This window comes from Lates calcarifer, linkage group LG4, assembly GCF_001640805.2.
Source record: "Lates calcarifer isolate ASB-BC8 linkage group LG4, TLL_Latcal_v3, whole genome shotgun sequence".
Lineage (NCBI taxonomy): Eukaryota > Metazoa > Chordata > Actinopteri > Centropomidae > Lates > Lates calcarifer.
The window spans coordinates 21,311,715-21,333,893 of NC_066836.1; the positions used below are offsets into that span (position 1 = coordinate 21,311,715).

At 40.3% G+C, this 22,179-nt stretch overlaps 1 protein-coding gene across 1 annotated transcript; it reads right to left on the bottom strand.

The window, feature by feature from the left end:
• Positions 1 to 1,013: 1,013 nt before the first annotated feature.
• xrn1 (5'-3' exoribonuclease 1) lies at positions 1,014 to 20,941 on the bottom strand. The gene is given in 40 exon segments (XM_051070174.1): positions 1,014 to 4,722; positions 4,855 to 5,373; positions 5,555 to 5,668; positions 6,561 to 6,733; positions 6,868 to 7,003; positions 7,215 to 7,352; positions 7,572 to 7,652; positions 7,926 to 7,976; positions 8,304 to 8,376; positions 8,571 to 8,671; positions 8,941 to 9,136; positions 9,285 to 9,354; positions 9,514 to 9,595; positions 9,597 to 9,647; positions 9,909 to 9,965; positions 10,090 to 10,315; positions 10,521 to 10,667; positions 10,904 to 11,019; positions 11,122 to 11,220; positions 11,411 to 11,524; positions 11,667 to 11,829; positions 12,086 to 12,220; positions 12,726 to 12,829; positions 13,044 to 13,139; positions 13,406 to 13,523; positions 13,882 to 14,051; positions 14,147 to 14,266; positions 14,556 to 14,712; positions 14,949 to 15,038; positions 15,385 to 15,554; positions 15,670 to 15,807; positions 16,128 to 16,195; positions 16,484 to 16,652; positions 16,858 to 16,945; positions 17,080 to 17,165; positions 17,278 to 17,388; positions 17,504 to 17,613; positions 18,610 to 18,707; positions 19,396 to 19,628; positions 20,708 to 20,941. Coding segments are annotated over 39 exon segments (4,662 nt in total). The 5' UTR covers positions 20,783 to 20,941; the 3' UTR covers positions 1,014 to 4,722; positions 4,855 to 5,235.
• Between the last annotated feature and the right edge of the window lie 1,238 nt (positions 20,942 to 22,179).

Genomic DNA, 22,179 nt, shown 5'->3' on the forward strand with positions numbered 1-22,179 from the left:
ATGACACATGCTTAAGTCTAACCAGTAGATGTGATGTTCATTGTAGACACCATATAGTTTTCTGTCTTAAAATTCCATTTGTTTTCCTGCATGTGAGATCTGAGATTTTCTATTGTCAAATGCTTGGTTAATAGAGTATGCAGAAATGTGGACACGTTATTTATCATCAGACACTGTGTCAGTCTTAAATCAACATTTTTTCAGGTCAAGCAAGTCTAGAATGGACAGATGTATGTTACATCTTCTGTTGCTCTGATCTCATCCAGGGTGTAACACAGAGGTGTAGTAATTCTACTTTTGTAGGGAGCAAATGCAAATCAAGGACACACTTCAACTGAACCACAATGATGCTGGGTTTTTAAATTTAGACAACAGGTTTAAAGCAAGATGCTCCAGCTTGGACAGCAGTTAAGTAAAGTGAGGAAATAATGGCAAATGCAATTTCATGGACTTTACAGTGGGACAAGTAAAGAAGAGTCATCAAGGAGTACCAAATACATTCATTCATTATCTATACCACCTACCCATTAAGGGCCGCGGGGGGGCTGGATCCTATCCCAGCTGACACTGGGCGAGAGGCCTGATCGTCAGTCCATCGCAGGGCCAACACATGTAGACAAACAACCATTCACACCTACAGCCAGTTTAGTCACCAATTAATCCTGCATGTGTTTGGACTGTGGGAGGAAGCTGGAATACCTGGAAAGAACAGGGAGAACATGAAAACTCCACACAGAAAAGGCCCAGGTGAACCAGGCTCAAAGCCCGACAGTGCTAACCGCTGCACCATTGTGTCGCTCCTAGTATCAAATATGTAGGATATTTAAACATCATTAACATTAGCTCCTATTGGCCACTATTATCTAGTGGTCATACCAGACCAAATGAGGCTGTAGCAGCAAAACATCTGAGCATTAAACAGAGTAATGATGCATTTTGTTGCTCGTGGGTTCAAGGCTTCATTTGGGAAGGAAGTAGACTTGGTTTTCTCATTAAAATGGTAGGCAACCACATTTTAACAAAAGACTGACTTTATTAAATGGATATGTACAGCACATTCCTGAATCAAAACAGCAAGTCATTATCTTTTAATATTGAGAATTCTCTACTTACTTTCCAAAGCACAGAAATGGAAAAAAAAAAAAACAGATATACAACAGGTGTGCTTCAGTCTCCAAAATGTTTTAAAACCTCCCCTTATTGCACCAGAGCCTTATAGACTTGAGTCCCAGGGTCGGTGTTAGGATACAGATCAGCCTAAAAAAAGAACACACAAATTAGACAATAGGCCTGTGTCCCTCAAAACAAGGACAAAGTAAATCTGATTTACTCATCGCCACAGCTGCTTCCATCACTGTAGCTTCACCACAAACATTATTGAAACAATAAGTACTCAGATTGTTTAGAAAAGACCTTAAGATGTCTATAAAAAGGGTATCCATAAAATCCATAGCTTGAAAAAGAAGAAAAAAAGATCTTTAAAATGGAGAGATTTTGTATGGATGTGTGCTTATGTACACAAGTCCAGGTGAGTATAGAGGTGTACAATGAAGCCCAAAATTTAACTCGCAAAGCATCTCAGAGATTATATTCAATTTAGTGGGCACATAATGTGAATACATTAATGGTTTAAATACAACAATGTTATGTTAGAGTTACAAATCTCTTTGGCTGCATTTACACAGATTCAAAAATAACCAATATGCAACTCATATAGTCATAGGTACTGTCTCTATATGTCCATTTTTTTCAGTCTTATCAATTACCACTTGTGTGTGGCTCTCAAATCATATCCCACATGCCACTGAAAGGTCACTGAGGGAACTATAATAACAAAAGTATCAGACTCAAATGGAAATGTTTGAAAAATACAAACAATGTTATATGAGATATCTGTCATACATGAGAAATCTTTACATAATCAATAAAATCAAAATTTTGGTTCGTATTTAAAAAGTCTAAGTACGTGGTTTTATAAACTTTGAGAGGTCCCACATTCACAAGAAAATTATATTTCATCTTATTGAAAAAAAGAACAAAGACCAAAAAAATGCATTTTTTTTTTTTTTTTTGCACCTGTGTAAAATTAGCCACAATCTCCTGACACCAGTCAATTAAAAACAGAAAGATGCATTTTGAATCAAGTTGCTTTTGGAATCTGGCAGTGTAAGTGGTCCTATAGGTCCAACAGAACTCAGTAAATCTAATTTGTTTGTAGACTGCAACAATAAAATTAAAGGACTTCAAAGGGTCCAGTTTATAAAAATAAAATGAACAATCCACTGGAGGTTTGAATTCTCTTGTTACTGTAGGTTGAGTCACTCTGGGTTATCTGCTGGTGTAAAACAGCTCTGCAGTGGCAAAATCAAACGTGGTGTGTGTATGTGTGTATGTGGGTGGTGGGGGCTCTCTTCCAATCAGTTCTCATGTCCACATAATTCTGCAATGTGTGCAAACTTTTTACTTTGGAGGTGTTGTTCACAAACCACAAAAAAGAATAAAAATGCAGCGAGGTATAAAATAGAAGGTTGGGAATCTTAATAAGAAATGATCATCACAATCAAATGGGAAACCTTAAAACAGATCATGAATGTCGGTCCAATTAACACAGCTGATCCAAACCTGACAAAGCTGATGAATTTTGATACAAATGACTGTAATGCTTCATATACCAGTATATACAAGTGTAGCCATGACGGAAGGCAGGTATTTCTACTTAATGAATACAACAACACTCCCTAAAAAAAAAAAAAACAAAAAAAAAAACAAGGCCAACGCAGCATCATGTGCATTCAAACTAGTTCACTGAAGTATGTACATGTAAATAACTTAGTGTCTACAAGTACTCAGAGAGAAAGCAGGCAGTAGTTGCCACTGCAGTGCAAATCTGAAGAGGGTTTCTACCATGGCTACATGTCCCTGAGAACCGAGATCTAAATTTGATCCAAGAGGGTTTCCAAAATATCAAGGGCACTGTGTGACCAGGAGCATGATGGATCTCAACAAATCAGCATTCAGATGTGTGTTCTCAGTCTACGCTGCCATATTGTCTCCAGAGTAAAGATGACATCAGTAGCTTAAGTCAGTGTGAAAACTCTCCTGTCCTTAAATACACAAGGCATCGCTCTGAAGGGGTGAAGCTGGACGGTAGAGAACTGACATGTGAGGAGGCTGGATGGGATTAAAATATCCAATAACACCATATTCATTTCAGTTTCTATAGGTTGTTATGTCCAAAGAGAAAACATGTTTTGCACTTAAGGTTTTAGTTACTGTAAAATTCTCATATTTTCCAATATACTGGCTGATGAGTAGCTATTGTTTTCTTTATTTCCATAAAATTAATATTTAATGAGGATACACTAAGGCAGCATTTCACTTCCTTTACTACACATTCTTAACCAGGCCGAGCTCGAACAAACAAGTGGACATCAGGAATCGAAGATATCAGCCAAACTGCTGAGATCTTGAAACATGACAACATCACAAAACACGGGTCAGAGGAGGCTGAAGGTGAGCACCCGTGAAATGTCCCGAATAATCTGTCACTGCACACAAAAACTGCCAGTGCACACAACTACGACAGCAGCTTTGTGAGTGGATGTTTACATCGGACAGTTCAGGAATTACTTTAACTCTTCGCCTTTTAGATCCATTTGACGAACATGGGTTTTTTTAACAATCAGTATGACTGTCAGTTACTTGGTTAGTACAGCCCAGGGCCACAAAAATAAAACTTTGGCTGTAAGGAATCATAGTTCTCCGCTATGTGTACTGAATACAGCACTAATAGTCTGAATCAAATGCTAATTTGGCTTCAGTAAAAAAGAGCTATAACTACTCTTCTAGCCAGTATACTGGATTGCTTTCCATAGCAGTAAGCTAACTGTACAGCAACCTGCAGGCTCACACCGGCCACAAAAAAGGTTAAGAAGGCAACACGTCAGAGGGAATGTAGCACTACACTACTAGCCAGGTCTGTTTTTTTTTAACATTGACATAACTGAGGGAAGGGACAAAGGAATTCCATCACTGATATTTCTGGGGTGTGTTTTGGGGAAGATGGCACTAAAATTGGGAGAATTTTTGTTTGCTCAAACATAAACATAAACAGAAAAGGAAATGCAAAGTTTGCTCTGTGCCCTTGTTTCAACTTAAGCTGCTTTCTGTGTTGAAATGTTTCGTGAAAAGAAACTTTCACATTGAGGAGGTTTTGATCAGAGATGCTGAGTCAGGCTTTAAAACATAAACTTAAAAACACTACACACACACACACACGCGCACCACACGCGCACACACACACACACACACACACACACACACACACACATACACACATACACACACACAAATCCCAGCTCATCACTCTGAGACTTTAGCCGCCTCAAAGTTGACAGCCAGCTTTCTGTGCTTCCTCTTGGAGGCGGAGCCGGGGGTGTGGCCTGTGGATGGGATGTTCTGTCGAGGGGGCGTGTGAGGGGCCGCTGACGTTGAGGAAACGGCATCTGCTAGACTGGCACCGGACGAAGAGAGGGCGCTGTTGGCAGCATGTTGGTGTGGCTGGTCGACTTTACCACTCTGTGGTTCGCTCTGGATTTGTGATTGGCCGGAGGGCTGGTTCTGGGCTTTCTGTGATTGGTTCCTGGCCACAGTTTGAGCAGCGCTGTAAAACTCGCGAGTTTCCTGGTTCTTCTTGTTGGCTGAGACCCGCTTCTTGGTTACCTGTCAGGGTCAGAGGACAAGCACAAAGCTGGGTTACCATGATGGGAGCATGACTTTATTAGTGTAAAGAAACAGCAATACACTTCTACACTAATTCATTCTGTCTGGCTCCCATTATATGCATGTGTTAACCTGTAACGGGATGAACTGGTTGTGTGAGCCGATGGGCAGTGTTGTTGCAGGCTGGGGGCGGGCGGCTCCAGGGAAGGTTCCTGCTGCTCCATAAAACGGTTGGCTCTGGTGGTGTGGAGGCAGCGCCATTCCCCACAGAGGGGCAGGAGCGTAGCCCTGGTGGGGCAACAGCAAACCACCTGGGAAAAAGAGCAAGAGAAAACAGCATACAAAAGGTTCAAATTCTTTTACATGAGAGCAAATGCCAAAAGCAATGAATTGGAGATATGAGTAATCAGACATCTGTTCCCTTTGGGTTTACCATTCCCTCCTGAAAGTTACTGAACTCTGTTACTACTGCCCTCAAAGAGATACTGTACAAGTTACGACCTCAACAGTTTATTAAACTAAAATGTAAGGAGGGAAGACTGACCTTGTTGGCTTGAAGACCGGGGTCATGGCTCCTATGGGTGGTGGTCGAATCTGACCCACTCCGGGATAAAGAGGAGGTGGGAGGGGGAAGCCTGATCCCACTGAGTTCTACAGATACACAGTTGACACAGACAGAGAGGCTTTGGTTATAAATGATGATATCTGTGTTTTTATGCAGGTGTCTTACAGTTTGGATAGCCATTAAATCACTCTCATGCACAGAAACACAAATGTATGTATGTGTGTGTGTGTGTATGTATGTGTGTGTGTGTGTGTGTGTGTGTTGTACCAGTCTTTGGAGGGCAAAGAAAGCAGCTTTTTCCTTGGCATCATTTTCTGATTGGCACTGTGGACCATGAACCATCAACCCATTGGACAGCTTCACCTGACACACGACTAAACCCTGTGGAGATGAAGGACAAGTTTAGTGAAAATGTCCAGGAAATGATGACAAAACATTTGTGGGGGAAAAAATAGAAATATCTGAATGAAAACATAGTAGTTTGTAACACTTGTGAAAGGCGAGTAAAATGAGACAAAAAATGTTAAATATATGCCAGCTGTACAGTGGCTTAAGAGACTTTGTGTTGTAGATTTCATTTTGAAATGGATAAAACACTCAACTAATCCATAAGGACAAAGAACATAATGACAAATCTCCTTGTAAACCTTGCAAAAACTGCTTATGCAGCAGTTACAGCTTTGAATCTTCTTCAGTAAGTCTCAAGCTTTGCACTCTCACATTTGGGCAGTTTATCCAGTTCTTCCTGACAGATCCTCTCAAGCTCTGTCAGACTGAATGGGAAGCATCTGTGAAATATCATGTGTAGGTCTCTGCACAGATTTTCTCTGGAGGTTTAAGACTGGGCTTTGTCTGGTGCTCTCAAGGACAGTCAGAGACTTGTCCTAAAGCCTTGCCTGCATTGTCTTGGCTGAATGCTTTAGGTCATTGTCATTTACACTGTGCTGAAAGATGAACCACTGCCCCATTGTCTCAGCTCATGTGCACAGGTTTTCTTTAAGAGCCTATCTGTGACTGGCTACATTCATTCCTCACAGAAGCATGCACCTGCCTACTATTTGGAGTGCCACAGTGTTCACAGGTATTCAGGGTCTGAATACTTTTATGAATGTGAAATTTCACTCTCAATTTTATACTGCACATTTTGGATTAATGAGCATAGACTGATGGGCAAAAAACAACTGTCATTTAAAATTAAATCTACAAAACAAAGTGAGCAAAATACTCTGAAGCCACTGTATGTGAAAGACCACCGTAAAATCTGCTTTATTACCTGTCTGTTGCGTATATAGCTGAACTCAGGTGGTGCCATGCCTAATCCCACACACATGCACGCCAGCTCTGACACCTTACTGGCCAGCACAGTGTTTGGGAGGGTGGTGGGGGCAGCTGATGCAGGAGAAGATAATCCAACTGTGTCACCATGAGGGGCGTTCATCTTCGCTGCTGGAGGAACAGAAACAAGGATGAAAATGAGCGACAACATGTTGTATATAGAGAGGTGCTTTTCAGAAACTCTTCCTTGGTTTGTAAATCTGGTTGCAGTAAATTTGGCTGTGGTGTAGTGGTCAGTTACTTACCTAGTTTCTTAGAGGATCGTCTCCTGTTCTGCTGCTGACCTCCAGGGTGGGTGGTATTAGCAGTGTCCTGGAAAGAGGGACTTTCTGTTCCAGCACTGTCAATCTTCAGCATTTCCTTTAGAACCAGGGTTCCCTTCTACAACAACAACCAATGCACAAACTAAGTTCAAAGCTTCAAATTGTTACAGCAACTCTGACTTTAATAAGCATAGAAAGGCTGGAATATAGATACAACATCTGGCCACCATACCTCATGATTCACAAGTACATGATACATTCTGCAATGTTGGTCTGTTTTACTCTAACCAGAAGACCACTACCGACCAGTCTGTGCCTCCAACACTCACCATGGCGAAGGACTGTGGAGACAATGGACCATCTGGCTGGCTAATGGGTGCTTGTGGAGGAGCAGGAGGAGGTGGGGCATGTTGGTTTCCCTTAGAGATCTTCAGACTGGCAATGAGCTCTTCAAACTCAGTCGAAGCCTAAGTGAGAGAAATGTTAGAGGACACAGTAGAATGAGGGTAGGGAGTCATTATTTTACACATACAGCTTGGACAGATTTAAACCCGTCAACTAGCTCAGCTGATGCTTTCGACCCTTGTACTGTCCCTTACAGCTCAGTGAGGCTCACACAGTGGTTGAAAGAGGACCAACAGACTTGAGAAAAGAGGTTAATAGTGCGTATCTGGGTGTGGGTTTACCTTATTAGCTGTGTTCTGTGAGGGGAAAAGGGAATCAGCATCTTCATTTTTCTTCAACAGTCTGATGCCACCAACTGGGGCCTGCAGACAGACACAGACTTCAATCATTCTACAGACACACACACACACAATATATCAAGCACATGCACACATTAAAGCAAATGTCTGCATCCAAAATCAAACCAACACAACTCGCTGTTCACACAACACATATATTTTAACATCTATCACTATATGTTGATATGAGTTACGAGCGCAGCTGTTGTCTGTAGAGCTGATGACCTTGACATTGTGCTTCTACGCTGCCTGAATTCTAAGTGTTCATATATTGTATGCATGTGAGTGTGTACTCACAGCTTTGTTGGAGGTTGTGTGCTGGTTCTTCCCCTGTTGGGAGTGTCCTTCCTAGAGTTGCCAAAGACAAGAAGAAATTTTGAAGTCCCACCAAAAAAAAAAACTTTTATGATCAGTATCTCTATTTGTCAGCACAACTGGTACTTTGCAAATGTGTGACTTATTTTCTTTGCTTTCAACACACACTACACCTCTCCTGTATTGATGTCAACTCTCCCCTGTGACAATGTGTGTTATCTGTAGTCCAGGTGATGCTCATTTATGTCTTCACCTGCTCTGTGTTGTTGTACAAAGTCTCACACTTAGTCACCACTGGTGACACCTCTGTGTTGTGTGAATAGTGCATCCAAACACACACATACACACAAAAGGGCTTACATTATTCTGCCAGTGGGCAGGAGGTTTGTTAGGAGGGCCTGAGTTCTGCAGAGACTGCCACACATTACTGTAGCTCCTCTTTACTCTGGATGGAGATGTGGGGATAAAAAGAGAAAACATTATGCACCTTTGGTACACAGCACCCCAACTGTCACTTTGTGCACATAGTCTGCATATTACAATATATACCATGTACATTTACAAGGTCACATGGTGAGAAAGCCTGTAGAAGTGATAACAGCCTATAAAAGTGAGAATACAGGCAACCTCGCACTTACCTTGGCGTGTTGTTTCTGTATGGGACCCTTAGAGGGAGAGTTCCTGTTGCCCTGGGAGGCTGCCTTCACTACACCATGTTTGTTGTTATGCTACACATAAGGAGTTGAGATGTGGAAGGGTGAGAGAAGGAGAGAGAGAGAGAGAGAGAGAGAGAGAGAGAGAGAGAGAGAGAGAGAGAGAGAGAGAGAGAGAGAGAGAGAGAGAGAGAGAGAGAGAGCGAGCTCAGGGCAAAAGTATGGAGGAAATTAAGAGGATGAAGGAGTTATTTAAGACACACAACATTTCAAACTGTTTTATCATTTCAAACAGGAGAAAAAACAGTGTGCTGCTGCATTGTGTGCATTCTCTCCCCTCTTACCTGTGTGGGTATGAAGGGTGACCGTGGCGAATGGTTGAGGCCGGCCAGCTGGCGTTGTGAGTTGAAGTTAGCACCAGTGACGGGCTGAGGTTTGACGATGGCGGTGAGTTTGTGTGAGGTGTGATCCACTCGGGCTCCATGGGAAAGATTGATGAGAGCACACGGAGGGAGGCGGTAACCACGAGGTGACGTACACCTGAGGAGACAGACCAATAACACAGAGGTCACATGTCTGCTCAGAGATCAGTCTGGTGTGGGGTGGGTATTCACTCAGGACATATATTTATGTATATATGCTGCAGTTTTGTTTAATCACACAGTACACCATCACTTAGTTCAATTACCTGATGTTGAGACCACCAGCAAATTCTTCATCAAACAGCACCTCATAGAGAACCTCTGCTTCACGCTCCGCTGAAAGCACAACATCACACACAACATGACGTGACACTTCCATGAATATATCCTCCTTTATTTCACACACATTTCCCGCGATTGGTGCTGGGGGTTTGGTAGAATTTTTTAACTACACAAAGAAATCAATGGATGAAAGAAATGATATTGTGTATTCACCTCCTTTAATGCCAATAACCGTTCCTCTGAGTCCCAGTGGGACGGTGAAGCTCTCCCTGATGTTGACCACTCTGTCAAACAGTCCGATATTCTGCATCTGGGTCTGGAACCACACCCTGCTGCTGCTCCAACGGCTACACAAACGCAGGCATTTATTCAACAGCAGCAACAACAACTGAAATCTTAAGGATTATCATTCTATCATTTTATTATTCATTAAATATACAACCATAACGTAATCATAGTGAATACAACAATTTATGTAAATTTATATCTCTTCATGACTTTGCATCTGAATAAACTGTTGCTTACTCTTGAATGTTAAAGCCATGTCACCAGTCTGACTTCTCAAGTAATAACCCATATGGGCTGACATGCAGCCAAAATGCACTTACCCTGAAGAGCAGATGAGGTTTAACAGTCACACGGACTTTCTTGGTGCTCTTCTTCACCTGAGAGTGAGTTATGGGGAAAAAGGGGGAGAGGTTTGTGCATGGAGGACACTGAGCACACACACTATAAAACTGACAGAGAGAATTTCTGAAATTTGGAACCAGGTTAGAGCGCAGATGTCACCTTCGTTTTCTCCACTGCCTCCTCAATCCTTTCCACTATGGCAGCGTCCAGCACCTGCAGGTCACATGACGCCCTGCTGATGGAACTGACTGGGTGACTTTTCAACCATGAGGTGATTTCAGCAACTTTCTCTGCTCCGTTCTGGTCCTCTCCAGGCCAGATGTCATCTTCATAGAAAACATCATCATGACTGTTTCTGGACACTGAGTTGAATACCTCAGAAAATCTACAAAAACATAAAAAAAACCTCATTTAAAATATTTAAACTCTGCATTTAACAATGTTGTATTTTTCACAAATATGGTACTTTTGACTAAAATAGTATAAAAAAGTGAAAGAATTGAACGTGTTTCAGTGGCAAAACATTTTTCCTATTGAGCTGTGAAGAGACAGAGAACAGTTTTATTGTTGTTGTTGTTTCGTTTTTTTACCTGTCCAGGTATTCAGCTAGCAGTTCCTCCACGGCAGCAGAGTAGAGCCACTCTTTTTCAGTTCTCTTGGTGTATCCAGGAACCTCTTCATTCTTCTTGTTGAACTTCAGGTTCAAGCCAACATTAGCTCTTTGCTCTCCACAAGGACTGCACACAGTGACGCGCAGGAAACAATTGGAGCACAGTAGAGAAAGCAGAAAATGTTTGAAATTAAACTAGTTGAAATTCTAACAAGTGGAACAAACAAAACTGCAAAACCTTACATAGTCATGTTAACATTTAGTCAAATTAACCAGAGATATTTCTAAGCTATCTATTGAACATGCAAGATTTCTGCTATGGGGAGTGAAGGTGTCTAAAATAAATATATCTCTAACACTCACTTCTTCTTAGAGCCTCTGCCAATGAAGATGCTTCCTGAGAAGCGGGAGACGAGGTAGCTGGTGATGCCGAGACGAGACGCCAGAACATATCCGGGACTGTACTTCACACAGTATTTCTAAAAAATGCAAACACACTCAAGCATACATACACGTGGCATAAATGTGTGGGGATGAAAAATACTTTATTTTACTTTAACAATTGCATATATGTGTCTTACGTGTTGATTCTGGATTAAGGGCTCCAGCTGTGGCTCATGCGGCACACTGAACACCACACGCACTCGACCGTCTTTAATGACATCACTGGAGTCCTGTACCTGTTCAGCCAGTGACAATAGACATAGTGATTCAGGAGGACACATATCAATGAGCCAACAAGCTTATGTAGAACATGTTGCTCTCAATAAACCATCCAAAATAATCAGAGAACGCTGCTGAAATCAAACCATTATTTCTATGATTATGTAATCATTATAGAATTTAGAAAGTAGAGAGCTCATCACACACCTCTCCCATGGCACCGTAGTACGGATTCCCCACCATGAAGACAGTAGTTGCTTGAGGAAAGAGCTCGTCTAAGCTCTTAAAACAGGTCAGCGAGGAGTAAAAGGCCTTGATGTCCTGGGAAGATGAAGGGAGACGGGTGAGTTAGTGAGAGAGGAAGAGAAGCTGATGATGACAAAGTGCTGGAGTGTATTTAGGATTATCAGTTATCAAGAAGAGGTCTATGTGAAAATGTATATGTATATATGTAGACATGTACCTTAACCACGGTTTGGTAGGCGAAAGGGAGAACTTGTTTGGCCCACTGTTTCTCTAGTTCCACCACTCCATTGGGTTTGGGGACATACTTCCTCCCTGTCAGCAACTGGCCATACAAAACCACTGCGGTCTCATTCACCACGATGCCTTTCCTCTTTAAGTAGCTGTGAGAATGAAAAATAAGATATGGTAGCAATCATGAACATAAGAAATGAGCCAAATGTAATGCTTTACCATGATTTTAGGAAAGAACAAGACAGTAAAGCCCTCTTGTTACAGTGGTTTTAATGGTCTCTTAGCCACAAACGAGGTAAAAACATTTTTTCAAAACAACATTGTTATGAAAAGCTCTTTTAGAAAACATTTTGTGGATTAGAAGAGAAAATACAGCTGCTTTTATAGTTGTTTTGTGTGTCTTACTATTCTGTGATTCCCTGGACATCTTTCACCCAGTCCTTCTGCTCCTTGTCAGACAGGCAGGTGACTTTGGTGGGAGGAGGAGTAGAGGGCCTATCATACACTCTTTGGACACCAGGCAGTTCCTCCAGACTAAACCTGCAAAACAGGGCGAGAGATTTGCCACTTTAGCCAAGGATTCAAACTCTGTGCTTGAAAAGAACTCACCAAATTGACATACACGTTACATTTGGTGAATGTTGGTGAGGTTGTTTACTATTAAAAATTGTGTAGAACTTGTAAAATGTCTAACTTTGGCGCCCCCAAGTGGTAAAAAAGACACTCTAACCAACAGCACTGCTTGACTCATAAAAGAATGCAGAGTTATTAGCTTAATCATGATCACAATTCAAGTATTTTCTCTCAGCAACGTAACTCTTTGATTTCAGTTCTCATGGCTTGACAAAATACGTTTAATCAGTGTGACAAAAAAACACATTTCCTACATATGGGCAAAATCAATCCAGAACATACAAAACCTGCATGACAACAGAAAGACACAACAGCAGCAGCTTGTCTGAAAATAACCGCTAATTTTTCAGACACATTTAACACATTAAGCTTCATTGTTCGTGTTTGCGTAATTTGCAGCGCTAATTCTTACTTGGTGTCTCCATCTGACACTGCAATGATACGAGCTTCCTCTAGATGGGGCCAGTTCACAAACACAGACTTCCCCAATACCTGTGCAGCAACATCATCACATACCTGGAGATGCAGAGGAAAAAAAGAGAGAGAAAAGCAGGAGACTAAGTTTGAGGGATTTTGATATTTCGAGACTTCTATGAGAGTTCCAAAATCCATTTAAATATAAATATTATAGACACCTTTGTCAGGGAATATTTTAGACAATTGTAATTAATTTACTTTAGAAATAACCATTTTTTACATTGTCAACATCAATCAACAAACTAAACTTCACCGTCTCTCCTTCTTGGCTGGGAAGGATCTCTAGTATTGTGTTCTCCCCTCTGCTGCTCTGCTGGAACACAACCACTCCACTCTTCTTCTTATAAAACTAAAGCAAGTGAGCCCATGGATGAGAGAGAGGGGTAAACAAAACAGAAGAGAGAAAGAGAGAGAAAGCATGATTTCTTATACTTCCAAGTAACCTACAAAACAGCAACTTCAAGTCTTCAAAAAATGTTTATTCCTTTAGAAGGTGGACAAATGTCTGGTGTTGATATTAAATTTGCCCTCTAACAAGGGCATAGTTTCTGTATATAAAGGTTTAGGTAAAAGCTTGTGCTGGGGCTCAGAGCTTTTAGGGCACAGACACAATACCTTGTGTTTGATGTGTTGCAGTGTGGGGAAGCCACAAAAGTACAGAGCTGAGCGGTCGGTGCGCCTGCTGACATGGTCCAAAGGCACTTTCCAAGCATCCATGGGGATGTGTGCTTTCCTGAAACAACCAAACACAAAACAATCAACCTGCAATGAACACCAGCGTGCATGTGTGTAAAGTGGGTGTAATGGTTGAATTAGTTTTCAATGGTTGCATTTGGGTGTGTGAAAGCATATTAAAGCTATTTTATAACATGACTAGCAATGACTAGCTGAATTCAGCAGTAATCATTAACAGATACAATCACATGTTATACTTTCATTCCAAGTTTAAGTGAAAACTTTCCACTCTCCTCATATACAGTGATCATTAACTGTAAATGATTTAATGCAGTAAATTCACTTGAATAGGAGATTGTTTGAGACAAATTAGTGTTGTGGGTGGGTAAGTGTGAGTGTGTGTGTGTGTGTTTTACCTGGCATGGCAGTGGATGATGTCAGGGAATAGCTGAGGCAGGGGAGAGGCATATGTGAAGTCTATTTCCTCATCATATGAGTAGACTGCACACTCTGTGTGGCGATTCCTAGCTTTCTCTTCTTTGGTCAGCTGGTGATTATATGGTTCCATGGCTGCTAGTAAGCACCTCTGTTCAATAAACATACACATAGTTGTGCTGTTGATGAGTATGGTTTTTATCATAAATGTAGCATTATTTTTCATCCAAGTGTGTGTGTGTTTACCTCATCTATGAAGGGAATGAGTACCACAGCTTCCCACTCCTGTTGCTTGCCATTGAGGTCCGTTTTAAAGTCAAGAGGGTAGTACTCAATAATGGGTGAACTTTGACTGGTCATCAGATGCTGAAACAATGAAGTTAATATATTATCATCTTTATTTTTTTTTAATACAGAACAGGTAAAACTATTAAAAATATATTGTTAACTTGTGCATGCATACACTAATGTATGTAAATTGTAAATTTCCCCATTGTGGGACTAATAAAGGATTATCTTATTATCTTTTTTTTATTTCTTATCTTAGCTTAAACATACAGTACATATACACATACACATGTTCTGTATATGTCTGTCTGTGTGTCTGTGTGTGTGTGTGTGTGTGTGTGTGTGTGTTTATATATGTATGTGTTACCCTGTAACACTCAGGCAGCAGTTCCATACTGGCAGCTGGCAGGACTGCCAAAAGTTGCTGGAAGGGCATGAAGGGCTTCTCAAGGTCAAAGGTCAGTTTTAACCCAGATATATTCCTGATGTCAGACAGGAAGGGAGCGTAGTGGTAGGGGTAGTACCTAGAGAAACATATACACATTATTTAAAGACTGATTTTAAAATGGAACACACTGTAAAAAACAGACAGAGGGGCTCATAATATCCTGTTTCTTTCCTGATTTGTTCGAGTTGTTTTTTGCATGGTTGAAAACCTTATCTCTCAAGAGAGTGCATTAACTCATCTGACTTCCCCAGACCACTGAAATTAAGAGAAACAAAGTAGAGAGTAAAAGACATATGACAGAGAAGTTATTACCAGCTCCAGGATTGAACCCCGTGGTAATAGTAGTGGAGAATCCACTGGATGCCTTCCACATAACACTTGGCCTGTTTGGCAAGAAACTCACTGCAAATAGGAAAAGAAAACCATATTTTAGGGACATCTGCAAATTACAAATTGATGTCTTTGCATGAACTACTAAAAAGCAGCACATAATGTTTCCAGACAATTCTCATATACGTTTGACCTTACTTGCCCATAAATGTCTGTTTTTTTCTTACCTAGTGATGGTGAAATAACTAAAAAAAGGATAGGAGGATTCGACCAGTACAAAAACTGAGATATTTAATAGAACTATGTCACACAAACATTTTAACGTTCAAGTACTGTGATTTCAATATCAAAACACAATATAAACACACTGAAGCAGGTTCTCTTAAGATTCACTGCACGTTTGCATCTACACACTCACTCAGACACCACGTCCACGCCCATCTTGGTCATATAGTAGGTGCGTTTGTATTGTCTGAACTCTGTCTCAAACATATCATCCTCCTCTTCCTCATCCTCTGTCATTGTCACCTTTCCTTCTCCAATCACTTCATCTGATGAGGTCAGAGCTGCCAGACAGAGAGAGGAATCCTAGGCACACACATGACAAATGATAGGAATTACTGAGTACAGGGAACACATGTTAGAAACTGTACATGGCAACAGTGAATTAATATTGGGTTTATTTTTATCACTGCATCTCTACCTCCATCTTGTTGGTGTCTTTGCTAGCAGCTTCCTTCTCTGCTGCAAGTCCAGCCGCTTCATTCAGGTACTTGTTACCAACTTTGCTCTCAAACCACTTCAAGTCCACAAACACTTCACTAAAATGTTCCCGGTCAAACTGGAAGGAGGCAAGGAAGGGCAAGAAGAGAAACAAACAGTTCCAGAAATGTTGTTTAATGTGTGTTTTCTAGAGTAGATGCCATCATATAATAATTAATTCTACACTTTACGCTTTATGACAAGTGTCTATAAAAATTGAACTACTCAAACTAAATTTGCCAAACACCTATTCTTAAAATAACAGGTCTTTAAGAAAGCCAACAATGGTAACTCTAACTGCCTACGCTGTACCAGATCAGTAAATATTACACATATACAAGGTACAAAAAAAACAACATTAATGGAGAATTTACACTAAGCTTTACAGCGCTGTCTCACCTCAGAAAGCTTCTCCAGGTATTTCTCAAAGTTTGTGAGGTTTAGATGGCCGTTCTCATTCAGATAACCTGGGTCAGAAAACAGGATTCATTCAGATTATTATTTATTTTATTTTTTTTTATGTATATAGCATACGTTTTAGCAGCAGAGATTTCTGTTTATAATGGCTGACATGTACAAACAATTTGACCAGCTGTACCTGCTCAAACCATACTTAAAACTGAAAACTTCAAATTGAAAACTGAAACTGAAATATCATATCAAGACCATCAGAAACTCATGGTTAATATTTGCGGGCAACATTTTAACTCTCATTTAAAATAAGCATCATGATACTGTTTGTGTGAGTGTCTCACCCCCCAAGCTGGGTAGTACACTGATGTATGTCTTGTACAGCAATGGCAGAGCATCATGGTTGATGTGAAGATGAGGGAGGTGAGGGATGAAATCATTTCCCACTAGGAAGCCCATTAGAATCCAGTCGTCTATTATTCGCTCCAAGTCATAATCAGAACCAATCTGATTCTGAAAAACACCCATAAACATAACCAGAATACAGCTTACATGTAGTACAATAACATGGAACTCATTAAGACACCAAAAAGTTTACACTCTCCCTGGCACTGAAATTCCTTTTTGTTTCCACAGTTCATCTGGGATTTTGCATGATTATACTAACTTTGCTGCTCTTTTCATATTGTGTGTTTGTGTGTGTGTGTGTCTGTCTCACCCTGAGCTCAGAGAACTCATAATCGATGTACTCCCTCATCAGAGACAAGTGAAGTAAGTGAAAAGTTGTCTCCTCTGGAGCTGTTATTCTGGTTGAGTAGAAAAGAGCAGTGTTACAAAAAAATCACAGGAAATGGTAGAACATACGAACATACGAGAAAAAAAAATAAATGAAAGAAAACCTATTCAAAAAAACAGGAGAGACAGAAGAAGCATATCATACCTTTTCTGGGATTTCTTTCCTCCAAAGCGGACCTCTTCTCTGAGCAGGGAAAAATTTGGCTCGTGGCTGGTTAAACCCAACATTATCTACAACAGAGTGCACAGATGGTATAAACATCTCTTACGACATCCACACAGGATTTAAGCAGTAATGTATGTACACATGTACAAGTCTAAACCACAGGCACACAAACACTACCAAGTCAGCATCCAGGCCATATAGGCAGTGTCGGGTGTTGGGATTGTGACCCGGTTTTGCGTTCTCAGAGCGAATAAACTCCATGATCTTGTGTTCTCCTTCCCCCGGTGTCTATAAGAGAAACACACACTAAGTACAAGCAATATCAACTGAAGCTGTGACAGAATCACTGTAACTGAAAAGAGGCTGCTGAAACGTATTCTGTGTAAAACAGCTGTTCACACACCTCATGACCAGACAGGTAGACTTTGACATTTTGCCATAGCTTGTCAGTGGAGACCTTGTTGTGGACAAAATATTTGAGCTGCTCCTGAAGTCTTGCCATGAAGTCAGTGCCTGGAAAAAGGATATGTAGTATATGAAGTTGCTGCTAACTTTCTCAGAAAAGACAAATTTACATCTAATACTGTTAGCACTGTGTAAAACATGCTAAAAACACCACACTTTGACTGACAATAATGGTTGCATCTAGTTAAAAACCGAAGATCAATATTATAACCTCAAGCCACATTGTCTAAATTTCACTACAATATCTATACTTAAATAGACTAACCATTACCACTATTACCATTGACACTGAAACTGTGTTATGTTGCCTTCACACCTAAATTGTCAGTTTCATTTCATATTAACTGTGTGTTTGCCTGTTTGGTTCAGGTCGTTCCAGCTGCTGTGAAAGCATTTAAACAACTGGGGTATGGTGCCAACTAAACAATGGGACCAAGATCACTTGAAAAGGCGATCCAAGGTAGGGATGATCTGTAATTTCAGTCAGGATAAGCACAGATACAAACAGCTGATCCAAATTTAAAATGGACACACCTCACTGTGTAAACCTCATTGGAATCATTGTTATAAGAGGTAACAAACCAGAACAGATTGCAACTGTGTGGCTGCTACACTTCTGTCAATTTTAAATGAGGAACTGCAAGACAATACAAGGGGTGGGACACAGACACGGTACAACTCTGATTGGTCTCTGGGGAAAATCCCCAGCACCACTAGAATAATAAAATGCAGTGCTTAAATTCAGTAGAACAAAGCTATTCATTAGGATTGACTAATGTGTTGCTGTAACATGCTTAGTGGGTAGGAAAAATTGCACACAGCAATACAACTGAACATGTTTTCAATTCGGTTAATAGAGAATTACAATTCTCAAACACAAGTGATTCCAGATTTATTTACTGATCACTTACAAAGAGAGAGATTTAGAGAGAACAGATTTACTACCTTGAACTGAACAATTATCCTCACACATTCTGTTACAGGTCCTTCAATCAGTTTCAATGTGTGATGTTATTCTTGTGTACAGCTTGAAAGCATCCCTACCAGGAGTGATGCAGTTGGAATCGAAGCGAGCCTCTGTGGGAAGGACCTCTCCTTTATCCAGGGCTTTTTTTATCTTATCCTCTGCTTCTTTGGCAGACCTAGACACACAGACACCCACCCCACCCCCGACACACAAGCAGATATAAAAGAGAACAGGTCAAACTCACTCACACAGCTTTTGCTGTGCTCTTGCCAGTAGTCTGGTTTCTTCAGTCTTAAGCAAAGCAAATGTTTTTTTAGTTTAGTCTGTTTGGAGCTCTATCTGCCTTGTTAGGCAGCCTGTACATGACACAGGTTTACAACTGCAGTCCCACAGACATTAAAAAGGACAGGAAATTCTTCTGGATGGTGTACAGTATTTGCAAATGGAATTGTCATCTTGATCAGATAATTAAAAGAGAATGCGTGATTATTTTCACTTGAGATTCAACATCATAGGGCAGGCATGCTCATAAAATTCCATGTCTTTATTTGGTCACTTCATGAAAAGCTACTCCAGCACGTTCAAGCGTGTTTGAGAATGAGTGGAGTTGCATTTATAGGGTACGGTAATAATAATGATAACAATAACAATAAAAATAAATAATAATTTTGGTAATCCTGAGGTTATAAAAAGGAACCTGGGCTCACCAAATCCAGATGAATGTGTCAGCATTAAATTAAGGTCTGAAACAGGATCACAGAGCCAGGTCAGATGGCCCAAGTTGACCCATTCAGGATGTCACCCTATACCCAAATAGAGGAAACAATCTCCCCATGTTTCTTTCATCCGCCATCCATCTCTACCTGAATCTCCGTCCTCTCTGCTGGTTCATCTTTGCCCTTGGCGCGACACCATCCACAGCCATGAAGAAGACTTTGCGAGGCTTGATGATCCTAAAGAGCACCTCCAGATAATGGAAGATGTCGGCAAAAATCTTTTCCTCAGAAATGCGAAAGTGGACATCTTCATCATTCGGGTGGGAACACTGGTGGATAATCCCATTCATGTCCAAATAGAGATTGTCAAATTCTGGAATCTGAAGAAAGAGAGAAACATAAACACATGCAATGACAGTGGCTGATGAAATATGTTTCACAATATTCCTGTTAAAAGATCAACTTAAGTTTGTTCATAGTTCATAGTGAAATGCATCTCTAAACAACAAAAACTTAACTGTGTTTTTTTAGTTTGTGTGTCTGCAAGAGGAGGGTAAATATTTCTGTGTGAGCTTGAACTGTTAGTGCGGAGTGTCCCAAAGAGTCACAGGTGGGCACAAAATATATTTTCCATATTCAGTGTGATCCAGGTTAAAGGTTGCTGACTTAACACGTTCTTTTCATTATCTTAAACACACACACACACACACACACACACACACACACACACACACTGTCTTATGCAATGAGAGTGACACTCAACCACGTCCAGCTGATGAAACTGCTGAACCAACACTGAAATACTATCCTCCTCACTACACAGGGAACTAGGTCACTAAAGTACATTCCAGCGCCGCTGAAGTAGTCCAAAAAACAACTAATGTAATGTCAACTGAAAATGTTCCCCTTGATGTTAACTACAGGCCGATAGCAACAAAAAAGTAATTACTGCCTTTTAAACAGCTTCACAAACATTACAAAGCGCGGTGGTTGTAAACTAGCTGGCAACAATAACTAGCTGTAGCCTCTATTCACCTCCATATTAGTGTAAAGTTAGTTAGCTAGCTGCCTGTGAGTGGTTTATTGTTAGTCAGAATGTTCTTGCCCAACAAAGACCTAAACCACACGGTGGTAACACATTTAGGAAATTAGATTCATTTGACCTTTTTAAACGTTAAAATGTGTACACGTAGTAGGCAAAACAGCAAGCGAGTCAGTGTTGGCATTAGGTAAATAAAGACAGGTTTTTGATGGGACTAATTAAATAATGGAGTAAAAATGTTTTGCAACAAGAGAGCTGTCCTGTGGCCAGGCAATAACACTGGTAAGCTACGTGGAGTAAAAGTTCCACGGCCCTCTATACTTAGCTCGCTGATAGCCAGCAGCTAGTTAAGCTAACGCTGCGGCTATCGGTAACAGTGGCTTAAGAAGCTAACGATATTCTTCACTGGTTTCCTACCTGGTGTTCCTTGACAACTTCACTGAGACAAGGATAACGCTCTGAAATCCATCGGTAGAATTTTGGTACCCCCATCTTCACCACAAAACTCTCAACTTCTGGATTAAATTAGTACGCGGTCCAAACTGATGGCAGATGCTTAGCTATAAGGATTTCGAACTTGCTTTCAGTGGAGTCAGGTTTTGTTTCCAACGACCGCTAACTAGCTAGTTGTCCGTGGTCCGTTTGCTAAAACATTCCGCCGCTACTCTAAAAACGCTGGTTCCATTTTTTTGTTTCTCCTCATTCACCACCCATTCCCGCCAAGAAATAAAAAAGAATGGATAAAAAAAAAAGAAATTTAAAAGAAAAATTAATTAAAGCAAAAAGTCATAATATTAGCTTTTTAAGCAGAAAAAACATGATATACTACGCCAAAATGTTTACATTATTCAGAGGTCATAATCACTGCATTGCTTTTACTTACTATCATATTGTTTTAGTACATTTTAGTATCATAATTTTGGACGTCACTTTGCATGTCATAATTTTCTACTGTTAACACTGTACCTAATTAAGCTGCTTTCTTGTCTCAGCAGTTTGAACAATGTTTTCCAGTATATTAGCTTGGTAAAATATAATGTCAGGATTAAAAGAATAGGGTGTTATCTGCAATCTATGGGTATTATCTAACTATCACTCAACCCTTCCTAGAGTCTGTTGTGAGAACATTATGACCATTCCATATCTGCTTTTGTTTCAGAGTCCTGGCATTGTTCATGCTGGCTCACTGTCACATTTCAGTGGAATATTTGAATAAAACAGAGTCCTTGTTGATGTTACTAGTAACAGCAGTGCTTTTTCTACTCTAAGGCAAAATATCTGATGTAAGCCTAACCCTAACCCTCACACATTTTCCAGCATAGTTCTCCCCACCTCCAACCTTAGCAGAGGTCTAATTAGCCAATGTTCAGTCACAGTGGTTTTTAACTTAAGTTGCCTGAATAGACTGTTTTCGTAACTGTGCATGCGGGCACAGACTGATTGACTGACATCAGGTCTTGCAGGGATATTAATTAAAATGCCCTTACAACTACTGATTATAATAATAGAGTGGTTACTATTACACATCAGGATTGAACATGACTCAATTGTAAATGTACATTCCCTAAATGATTAGCACATAATAACTAACTCAAATTATTGCAAAGGAGTTGGAAAAAAATTCTTCTTAACAAATTAATTGTTAAATACATGAAAATTATAATATGAAACTCTTAATTAACCACTTAATGATCTTGATACCTTTATTGATTAACAAATGAATGAACTGACTACTGACTGACTACTTAAATCTCCAAATGCTGTGGAGATTTAAGTAGTCAGCTGCTAATGCTTTATTTACCCGGTTTATCAAGCCATTACAGGACATTACATGAAATGTTCTGAGTAACAATAGATAATTTGCAGTAATAGGTTTCACACGACATACA